At 40.8% G+C, this 11789-nt stretch overlaps 1 protein-coding gene across 1 annotated transcript; it reads left to right on the plus strand.

Annotated features, from left to right (window-relative positions):
- Window positions 1-217: 217 nt before the first annotated feature.
- LOC120749371 (SH2 domain-containing protein 1B-like) lies at window positions 218-9699 on the plus strand. The gene is given in 4 exon segments (XM_040056720.1): window positions 218-456; window positions 3717-3780; window positions 6072-6240; window positions 9659-9699. Coding segments are annotated over 4 exon segments (513 nt in total).
- Window positions 9700-11789: the final 2090 nt, after the last annotated feature.

Here is an 11789-nt window from a genome sequence, read left to right on the forward strand (position 1 = left end):
AGCTTAGAGGTGTGATGCATAACCCAAAAATCTGCTGGTATAACGTGACAAAAGTGTGTTCCTTTTTGATGTGGACTGTGACCAGTGTAGACCAACCCTTTCCTGCCTTCACGGAGCTCAAGAGCTGTCAATGTGCAGAGCTAACCCACCTCGCTGGGGACAGCTCAGTGAACAGCACAGATGAACTCCTGTGTGTCCTTGGCACCTCCAACTTCACATGTCTGAAGGAAGCTGATTTTGGAATAAGTCTTCTTTTCAGGCCAGCCTTCTGACTTGCTCCAGAATTGCTTTGAAAGGCAAGACATCTTGTTTCCTTTTGCCCATGGAACTCCCATTTTTTCATGGAAAGATAACAAGAAGAACCTGTGAAGAGCTGCTGAGCAAGAAGAAAAAGAATGGAAGCTATTTAATACGGGAGAGTGAGAGTGTGGAAGGAGCCTTATGTCTCTGTGTTTTGTAAGTACCCTAATACTGATTTTTTAATGAGTTTTCAGTGGATCCAAAGACAACAATCATCTTCTCTAACATTAATAGTTCTTCCCTGATAATAACAGACTCCAAGGGAATGTATTTATATATTCAAGTAGTGCTGTCTGTTTTAGGTTTCCTTTATAGTGACCAGTGAGAAGGTGGCATTTCCAAAAAACCATTTTATGTAACAGATGATAAATCAACTATAATCAGGTGATGCTGGACTCTCTCTGCAGACAATAAGGGTAGGCCCAGAGAAGATAGCTCAGCCTGCCAAAACATGCTAAGAACCTTACTCAAAGTAATTGCCTCTGTAATGATGAGTAAACAGCATTTTCGCACTGTTGAGACACTGAAAAGCCTTATGAAGTGTTACAAAACACTTCCTTCTTTGTAGAATTTCTGTCTGATGAAAACTCAGCCTTAGGTTTCAAAGGAATTTTACCTGATTTAAGATCATAGGCTGAGGCAGAAAATCACAAAGTTCTGTTTCAATTCATATGACAAATCCACAGACAAGATGGGCACAGAAAACTGCTATTTCTGTCTGAAGCTTTAATTACTACGGTTAAAATATCATTTTCTTTTTCTGTAGGGAATAGCACTTTTATTTCCCTTTTTACACCTTTCATATATAATTGATCTGTTTGTAATGCATTCAAAGTTTAAAAACTAGAATCTACGTCTTTGTTTGAACCTATGAGGTTTTGCACTCTCGTGGATACATTTTGAGTGTGACATGAAAACCTTTTAACACATATAATCAGTTAAAAAATATGAGAAAATATTTTTATCAATCACTAACAATGAATTTCTTATGAAACAAATCAATGGAGAGGGGAGAAAAAGGGAGAGAGAAATGGAGGGCTACTGGGTTGGTGTGTAGAAGAAAGAAGGTCTGCAAAATAACAGAACCTGGGGAAGAGAAATAGCAAGTGGAAGACAAAGAGATTTCTCATCAAGGGAGCTACAGGAACCTGCTTTCAGAATGGTGAGGAATGAGACTGCAGGCGGTGAGGGGATGGCAGGGAGATAGGAAGGAATGCACACAAATGGGGAAGCTGACGCAGAGGAAGAATGACAATGTTAGCTAGAACCTGGGTAAAAGCTTTGTGCCACACCAAGAGTTGCTTTTCCTTTCTCCCTTTTTTTTTTTTTTTTTTTTTTTTTTTTTTTTTTTTTTTTTTTTTTTTTTTTTCCCTTCTTTAATAAGGGTAAAGCAGATTTGCCTTGTGATGTCTTACTGACATACTTTGGCCTGTCACATCTGCCTGTCACAATATTCTGTGCAGGCATATGAAAAGTTATGTGACTTCCAGTTTGCATCTGTAGGTTTTAGTGTGAAGAGCTGATAAAACTGAAGTGTTTCGTGGACTTGACTATAATCCCAACATTTTAAATGCTGTACTTAAACTATGAAAGTGGCAGCAATGGTGCACAGATAGATGGTGGCTTGCACAGGTTAGAGCAAGGCTTGTGTTTAGACAGCATATGGGATGGTATTAGTGGATTGGCTGAGAATTGCCTCAGTAATGGAGATGCCTGGCAGTGGTTCACTAGGCAAATGGCCCTAAAACTGAGGACAATCAACACTGAAACTCTTAGTGATATTCAAAGACAACTTTTTAATTAGCATTGCATCTTAACACCTTGTTTGGCACCTAAGATGGTTGATGTGCAAACTGATAAACCCTTCTCACACTAGCTAATCTGTGGGCAGAGGCACTGATCCACTTGCTACAACAAACTTTTTTGTCCTTTTTTATTGGGATATGGGGGAGAGTTCACTCCCATGGAGGACCTGGGAGTCAGTATAGTGGGACCTGTTCAAATGCATCTTCCCTCTAATTGTGCACGGTGCACAACTCTGCTGATACACCTTCCTCCACAACACAATTTCTCTTTCATCCAGAATTATTCCAGGTCTCTGACAGTGCCTCGTTTCAGACCTACTGGTTTTGCTGCTGTTCAACATGCCATTCTCCCTTCCAACTTGTTTTTCTTCCAGGCCAAACATTTTATTTGTCCCCTATTACTATCTCTTGGTAAGCATTTAGTAGTTAATAAGGAAACAGAAGTTTCCAATTCAATGGTAGTTTCATGTTCATTTAGTTAAAATTATAGTAGCTGAATAATATCCAGACAGTAACATTTTAAAATTTAGCTGATCAGTAAAGAAAATTTTCAAAAATCATCAGTTCCTGGTATTTCTTTTTTTCCCCTTTCTGTCTTTGTGCAAAGAATGAGCACTCACATTTATAAAAGTACTCCTCAGCAAGGAACATGTGGATTTCCACAGGTATCTCAAGAACACAAAAACCAAAATATTCATCTCTGTGATGCCACTCCTTGAATTAAAATAAATGTTATAACTGGAAGCCTTATTCTGATCCCAGTTTACAGTAATTTTTTTTTTTGCAGAACAGAACAAAGTAGTTTATTTTAAGAGTAACCCTTCATTTCTGTGCATGTCCCCTGAGCCAGGTTTTTGCCCCAAGATTCTCCTTCTCATGACAGTTCACATAGCCACTTAGGTACAGCTGAAGTCCTCCTGATGAACAGGCACACCAGTTAAAAAAATTTGTTGTCAGCTTTCCCTGCTCCCCCAACCTCCTCACTTATTTGAGATGTGTATTTTCTTGCAACTCTGCTATCTTTTTTGATCACAGTCACGATCTCCAGTTCACCTCTGGAATTGGTGCTACTGTGGTACCTGATAAAGCTTTTATTTCTGTTGACTGATTACTGATATTATATCAAAGGCCATCAGTAGCCTCAGTGTTCAAAAACCTGCATATTATAAAAAATAACAATAACTAAAACCATGGGAAATGCAAAGAACATTATTTTTAGAAGTAGGAACCATACAGTCATTTTCTGGGTGCTGGTGACCGGAGGCCATTTTCTGCCAACATCTCCACAGCCTTCTTGTGACAGAAATGCAAAATGAAGGTTAGAGCAGTGAGGAAGATGAGAGATGAGAAGAGGTGATGCCTGTGGAATCAAATTATGCTTATTAAAGGCCTGTGTTAATCTTAGTTCATATGTTCTTTGAAACCTCTGGTTAGGGTAATCTTGTATTTCAGGTATACCTTCACTCATTTTGTAACTTCTAGAATCTCTTCTCTTTTGCTCTTCTGTCTCTGCCTCTTTCAATTTTACTGCACTTCTTGTGTCTCTAATACTGTTTTCAGATATGTCCACTTAGTTAATGTGATATATAATGTATACAATGTTTTTCACAGCTTTGAGGGTCTTGTCTACACTTACCGTATCTTCAGTGAACACCAAAGACATTTTAGAATACAGGTGAGTAACTCTCATTACATCCTAAAGACTGTATTAAGCATCATAGATTTTTTAAAAAATCATAAATTAAAAGATCCTAGATTCATCTATGATTAATGATCATTTTAATCTATAATCATTTTAGTTTATGATCATAGATTTTTTAAAAAATCTGTAAACACAATACTATAGAAAACATCCCCAAGTTTGCTCTCTACTCAATTCTTATTATAGATGAGCTCAAAAAGTACTCTTGTGTTTGTAGACTAAGTGGCTCTGTTATTTATTAACCAGCTGCTTTGTCATTTAACCATTTATTTTTGATAGCACTGATGAAATATCTATATTACTTTTCTTACTTTCTCCTGTTCCTAATGACCTTTTTCTACTTGAAAGTGCTGCTATTGCATGCAGCACCTCATAGGGAACTGGGATATTGCAATGGTCTTTTTGATTTAAAGAATCTATATTCTGTGTGACTGTAAGGCACCTGAAGTGACAATGCCAAATAATGCTGCTTATTGAAGTTAAATAAGTCTTAGAGAGATTAATGCATCAATCAAATCCCCAGGAAATGTGAAAGGACACCTAAAAGCTGGCTCACTCCCCTGCTTGTAGTAGCATAGCCACGAGGACTGCCAATATTAAGCAGCATTTAAGTGGAATGAGGAAATCACTTCATAAAGAACACTCTAAGCTCTCATATGCTAGTAATTTATTGCTTATTAGTGGTTTTGCTTGTGTATGAAGGACACAATTTCCCATGATGAAGAATGGTTTGCTGACAAAAATACTCTGTTTTGGACCTTAGCCACTCTACTGGTGTTATGCTGTCATTCCTGTCAGCAGGTAACTCAGATATTTTTAGACTTTTTAAACCCATTCTTCCATATACAGTTTTGCCAATGATGTGAAAGAATTCAGTTCTTAAAAAATTTAAGTCAGATTATTTTGGCTTACTAAAATAATTTACTGAAATAATGTATTGATGGTGAAGAAGAGGTTGTTTGGAGGTTTTTTTAAGGCTGGATTCAGCCATGAGCTTTCTAGAGTGCAGCAGGCTGGCCCCGACCAGCTAAGCACTCCCACAGCTGTTCACTCCCTCACCCCTTAGCAGGAAAGGGTGGAGGGAAGAGAACACAAAGAGCAAAAGTGAGGAAACTCCTGGACCAGGTAAAATACAGTGTAACAGGTAAATAGGTAAAGCAAAGTCGTGCACACGAGAAAAGCAAAGAAGAAGTTTAGCCCATCAGGAGGCAGATGTTTAGTGACCTCCAGGAAAGTGAGGCCTTGGCACACACATAACCATTAACATCCTCCCTTTCCCTAAGCTTTTATTGTTGAGTACACAGTGAGATGGGGTGAGATGGGGTGAGATAGGATAGCCAGCATCTTGCACACCCCCAGCCTACTCCCCAGGGGAACCAAGTGCAAGAAAGAGACATCCTTAATGCTGCACGAGCTCTGTTCAGCCACAGCCAAAACATGGCTGTGTTATCAGCACTGTTTCTGTCACAAATTCAGAGCATAGATAGCACTAGGTAGCTTGCAATGAATAAAGTGAACTCATCCCAGTTAGACCCAGTACACAGAGGCACTGGCACCCAGTCCATCCAGGGCTGAATGGAAGGTGAAGGATGAAGAAAACCAAAGAAAACAAATACATGTTTCTTTGTTAGCTATCACATCAGGTGAAACCAAAGCCCTGTTCTCTTTTAATGACTACTAGTAGGGTGCTCACTGTCTGTCACTGCCCTGAAGTCACAGCACTGTAAAGTCTGTGCACAGATCCGTGCAGGGCTGAGCTGCAGCAGCAGTTCAGTCCTGTCATATGAACCCACACTTAAAGAACAGTTTTTTGCACACGACCTTTGCTTGCCAATGCTGATATTTTGTAAAAGTTTGGGTTCTGTTTGTCACCTAGTTATTTAAAGGCAACATTTTAAGTGAGTACTAAGTATGTTATCCCTAAATCCTCTGGTTTTGCTCTCAGAACCAGAGTACATTGTGTAATGCTGTTGCTCTTCAACACTGCTGTAGTGGATCGCTGCAGCACACGTCTACACCAATAATTTAACTGACGTTCTTTTTGGAAAAAAAAAAAAAAAATTGTGAGGGAAGTAACTTTTAGTGCCATAACCATAGCTCTGAACAAGTGTCCCTAGTGTTTTAAGGACAGTGCAATATTCTGTCAACAAACCTGTTTACAAAACAGTTTCTTGGTAACTAAGAAACAACTTTTCATTCTTTTCATTTAGGGGACTCCATGTGAAGGGAACTTGCAAACGCATTTTGTTATCCTTTCCTTACAGACTTCTGAAGGTGTTCCAGATAGGACCTTCAAAACATTAACAGACTTAATATACACTTTTGAAAAGCCAAATCAAGGACTGATAACAAACCTCCGCTACCCAGTGAAGAAAATGAAGGCCTTGCAAAGAAGCCAGAGGTTCAAGTCAGGAATGGACAGTATTTATGATGGTGAGAAACTTAGCTCTGCCTTTGTGGTTTTTTAAAGATGACAGGTTTGTGGTGAATACGTGCTAAATGTCTTCTTGCATGGACGGAAGTTTTACATCCTCCTTTCTCTCTTATGTTCACTGAAATGGTTATTCTTACACCTGCCCACTACAAATTAACAAATTAAAATCACTAGAGATACATAATGATGAAAAAAGCTTCCTTCAGCTTTCTCATTCATGGATGTTGATGCTTCTAGGCTGGAGAAGACTTGAGAACTAGTTTTACCCAATGTGCTTCTGCCAAGGTACCAGGCCTTTGCACTTCAGTGGGGGGTTGAGGACTTCACTGTCCAGGTTCTACGGTATTTTTATATCAAAACCTTACTGAGTTAGTTCTAAGATGGGCAGGTAAGCAAGCCAGCTTGTGATTTGTATTCCAACATGACTAATTGATAACAAGCATATAGCCTTGTGCTCATGAACATAGCTTTGGAACCAGAGTTCAGCCGCTCACTGCTGCTCTTCTGTTAATTCATGCTCACGAGTCTCAGGTGTAGAACGATGCTCCTACCTGACAGTATTATGCAAATGGATACAATAAAGACAGAGGTTCTCATAAAGCTTTAGACTGTGTTGTATAGCCCCATGTCATCCTCACATCCTTGTTTTGAGAAGCATGACTGGAGATACTGTTGGTCATTTGCTGGTATCACTCACACCATTCTTCATGTTCTTCAGTTCTACACAAGAACTGTACAACACTCAACTGCAGCATCCATCAGGCCATGGGCTGCAAAATAACCCTGAGAGTGTTCCATGACCTCTGGCAGAGTGTGCTGAGAGCCGCATCCAAGGCATGCGTGAGCAAGGGAAATCCTTTCATTAAGTACACATATCATAAAGGAAACAAAACTTTGGAGTCTCCATCCTGCCCTGTGATTTGCATCTCATGCCCAACAGCAGCTCATCATGGTGGTGTGGGGCAGTGTTATGATCCAGTTATTAAAGTTATTAGAAATGCCTCTGCCTGAATTAAGATGCAAACAAGATGATATGCCAGTGACAATAGTAAGGGTTTTATTTGATAGCAAATATGAGAGGGAGAGAGAGAAAAAGGAGAGTAAAAAGAAGAGAAAGGAGAAAGGGGGGGGGGGGGACACGAAAGAAAGAGAGTGACAGAAATAACTGTCCACTCCGTGGATCCCAACAATGTTCTGCTGATCCTCTCCAGCTGGTCTTGGCGGTGAAGGCCATCCCAGAAAGCATAGAATCCGATAGGTTAATATACACTCAGGCTAGGTAGGAAAAGCCAGGCATTTCCCTGGGGCAAGGGGGGAGTTTGTCATTGTCTCTTACAACAGACTCTGGGTTTGTTGCATCACTGTGCAGTCCTGTGGTGCAAGGCTTCAGGAATGACTCCGATGGGCACTTCAGGGGGCCTTTGATGGATTAAGGCACCCCCTCCGCTGCCTCTCACATGTGTGGGAAATGGATTTGTTGACAATTTTTAAAGTTTGATAGAAGGTTTTAAAAATATGTATTTGTATGTATAATTTAAAATAGAAAATGTTGACTTAGAAATATTATAGAATAGGATAGATATTGTTAAGAGAGAAATGGAACTAGAAATGAGTTTCAAATGATGACCTTGCAAATAAGACTAGATACTTTAGAGAAATAGAACTATGAAAGATGCATTGTAGTAGGTGCACTGAGATGCATTCTCAACAAATCCGTTTCCCACAGCATGAATGTGGATGAGGCCTTCCCAAGGCTAGGGGTTCCACAGCTGGGCCAGTTTGCGTAAAGGAGGATGGTCTCACTGCCCCTGAGCAGAGGTTACAACACACTGAAACTTCCTCACCGTCACCTCATTTTGGGAAGGAAATTTGTGCAATCCTGCTCCCAGCAAAGGAGTCTGTGGGCTACAGCCTCCCGCACCCTGAAGCAAGACAGAGATTATTCTTGTCTCTCGGGCTGCTGGGTTTGGCTTACATTCTTTTCCTTGTTTACTTGTTGGTTTCAGGTGACTGAAGAATGGGTTTTTCCCTTTACATAAACTCAACAGTTTGACTTGCAGTCCAGAGTTTCAGTCGGGCACCTTCAGGGAGGCTTCTTTGGCTGTAACCCCCTTATACAGTTTTTGTTATAATGGGAAGAACTTTATATCAAAGTTTGAGGCATGACCTATTTCAGTCTGACAGGCAGCCCCTCTGTGCTGCAGTCGCTGGGGTTTCACACACAAGAGCAGTGCAACCGCTCTGGCTGAGCTCCCCCAGCACTGTGTGCACTAAGCTGCAGTTTTGGTGCCTGAGCCCCAGCAACCTTGCTGAGGGGAAGTCACAGAGACACATTTCCCACATCTTCAACCTTACCTTGTCACCTGTATCACAAGGCAAATATGTCACATTTGCTCTAAAAATATTTTTATTGTTTCTTGTCATTGCTGTTCCAGGGAGACGGAAAATCCTGCAGTAGCATGGATATGTTTTTTTAGGAAGAATCAGGTGTAATACGTATTTTATTTTTGGTCCTCCAATGGAATTTTTCTAGAAGATGCACAGTGTTCTCATCTGGACTCACAGGGAGAAAAACAAACCCTTTCATTTCAATGTCAAAATATGTGTAGTCTTCATGAAAATGGAGGCATTTCAGAAAGAATCAAACTACTTTGGAATTGTTTTTATTAAATTTTGATTTTGTTTCACTTATACAGCATTCCAAACTTCCCTCTCAGACTGCATTATGACATGCCCACAGCGGGGGCTTATGTTAATGTTATGATGGCTCTCTCTGAAACACAGGCACTGCCCAAAGCATGGCAGTGCTCCCTAAAGCAAGTACCCTATTTCCCTGTCCCATCCCTCACGTGTCACCAGCAGCTGGCTTTGCTGCACATGTGGGACTGAGTGCTCCAGCACAACCAGTGAAACACCTCAGGGGACTGGAGTCACAGTCCTGGTGGCTGGAGATACTTGAGCTTGTTTTCTAGCCTAGGAACACCTTTTCTGAGGGCAGCTGCTTGGAGAGCAATAGGTTTCCATATTGGAGCTTTGAGTTCCAAGCATTGCATTTCTGCCTTTTCCCTGGCTTCTCAAAAACCACAGCCAATCTGACAAAGTGTAAGAGAGAACAGGATTTTTCAGGCTCTCCTCCTGTAGCTGGGATGGATGATTTCCAACATCCATCTGCCAACAGCAGTGCTTGCTGGCACAGAATGCACAGAATGCAGGCTTTGCCTGTAGGTGTGTCCCTGGAGAATCCAGTCCACAGGACAGTGGGCCTAAATGTTGGCCCTGCCATAGCAGAGAGAACACTGCGAAACCACACTGAGTTACTGATACCTGCCCTGCCACAGGCTGTGCTGCTTCCCATGGCCTTTCAGAAGAGTGCCTTGCAATAACATCTTTTTTTTGTTTGTATTGATTACTTCACAGAATTTGATGAAGACGGTGATTACATCACTGTCCTACCCTGAAGGATCTGCACCTGACGATTTGGGACGCTGCCATTCCAGGATGTGCCCCGCTTCAGTGCCTCAGATGGGGAGAGCTTCCAGCTGGATATCCTCTGCTCTGCATCTGGAATTACCCTCCTCCTTTTGCAGACTGTCAGAGTAGCTGTATCTTCTACCAGTAGATCCAGTACAAGCTATTAAGCATGTTTGCTCAGCAAGAAAAGAACTACTTTTTGTTACAGACACATATACACACACACATAGGTATGGGGAGAAAGTATCTTGTGTCCATGTATGTGTTTTCTGGATGTTTTTAGCCAGCAAATTATCCAAGATGTTGACCGCTAAAGAGAACATTCTGTTAGAAGGCAGCAATATAAATACATGAAATGAACGGGCATAAGTAATTTATGGCAGAATTGAGAGGTGTTTTTAAAAACCGTATAAGACAAAACTACTGGCATTGTAAGATGCTTTAAAACCCCCAACTTTGTTATTTTGCACATAATTCATGTTATGTCATTGTTGGAAGAGTGAATAGTATTTCAGCAATGTTGAGGAATACTAGTAGTCTGTAGTTTGAATAATGCAAATTGAAACAAAAATGCTGTGTTAAATCCATGCTATAAAAAAATAACCAACCAGAGGAAAATGGTTTGAAATACCAAATATGTGTCCAAAACTTCATTAACTGAAAAGAAAGTAGTTGTCCGTTGTGAAAAAAATGAGTGAATAATGAAAATGAGAGAAAACAATATTGCTTGAGCCAAATTAATTATAAAAAGAGGGAGGATTGTGAAAAGTGCACGTTATATGGCTCTATGCAAGATATTTACTATATGTATTATGTTGTATTGATATGTATTAATATTTTGATAGTATGGTAAACGTAGTTTTGTACTTAAGATGCAGTTTTTGTAGTTAAAATAGAAACTATGTATGTGAAATATTTTTTTAAAGAGAGGAAGGGAGTACTTGAAAAGAGATAGCAGCCACAGGAGACATAAATCTTTTCAGAAAAAAAGAATTTATTACTGCCTTATCAGAAGAGACTAACTTCTCCTGCCTCGCTCAGCCCTGAAGATGCCATAGGGATTAAGAGGAAGAAAGTGACACTGACCAGAGAGAATTTTTTGTTTGAATAGAATTTATGCACCATTGTCTAAGTTTGAAAGACAGGTATCTGCTAGGGAGGGGCAGGGCTTTTCTAGGAATGGGGAATTCCAATCCTCTCCCTCTAAATTATTATAATTTAGAAGATTAAGGAGGCTTTTCAGGCAGGGTTATGGGGAAAGGAATAACAGTTCTTTACTAGTAAGTATAACAAGGCAAACAAACAACAACAACTAAAGCAATAATAATAAACAGAACCAGGAACCTCAAGGGGCTTTGTTTCACAAGCCCCGGGCAGTCTGATCTCTTGGGACTCTGAGAGCATCAAGCTGGAATGGTGGAAGCTCCCGGGCTGGTGGCTGGAACGGCAGGATGTCCCGGCAGGCAGGGGCTGCGGGGTTACAGCATAGCAAAAAGAGCAGTGCTGGAGAAGCCGCGACTCCCGGGCAGGGCTGGCCCCGCTCCTGCTGGGCAGGTAAAGGTGTTCAGAATTCTTGGGCACATGAGCAGATGATGGTAGATCTCCCAGGACTGGACTTTCTGTTGACAGTGGACTTCTGCAGCAAAAAGCAGCCTGGCCGTCCTCTCCGATGCCCAGAGTAAGCAGAGCGCTTAGCTCCCCTAGTCCTGTCCTTTTCCCTCCCCCAAATCTCGTGTGATCTTCCCCTTCCCTGGCCATGTCTTTTGTGTTGGTCAAGCACTCTCTAAGCACTATACTTAGTCTCTTAGCAACTTACGGGGGGGGGGGGGGGGGGGGGGGGGGGAATTATTTAAGACAAAAAGGAAAAAACTTAACCCCTAACAACCATGTAAGATATGTATGAATATTCAACAGGCTATTGCTTTTAAGAGTTAATCCTCTGTTAAGGGGCATCCTTTTTTTTTGGAGCTTATTTGCCTGGAAAGGCACCCAGACGTCTGTAACTTTGTTTTTATTGTCTCATATTGTCCTAACCCTAATTGTCCAGATTTTTATTACTCTAATTCCATTACTATTT

Source organism: Hirundo rustica, chromosome 2 (genome assembly GCF_015227805.2).
Source record: "Hirundo rustica isolate bHirRus1 chromosome 2, bHirRus1.pri.v3, whole genome shotgun sequence".
Classification (NCBI taxonomy): Eukaryota; Metazoa; Chordata; class Aves; order Passeriformes; family Hirundinidae; genus Hirundo; species Hirundo rustica.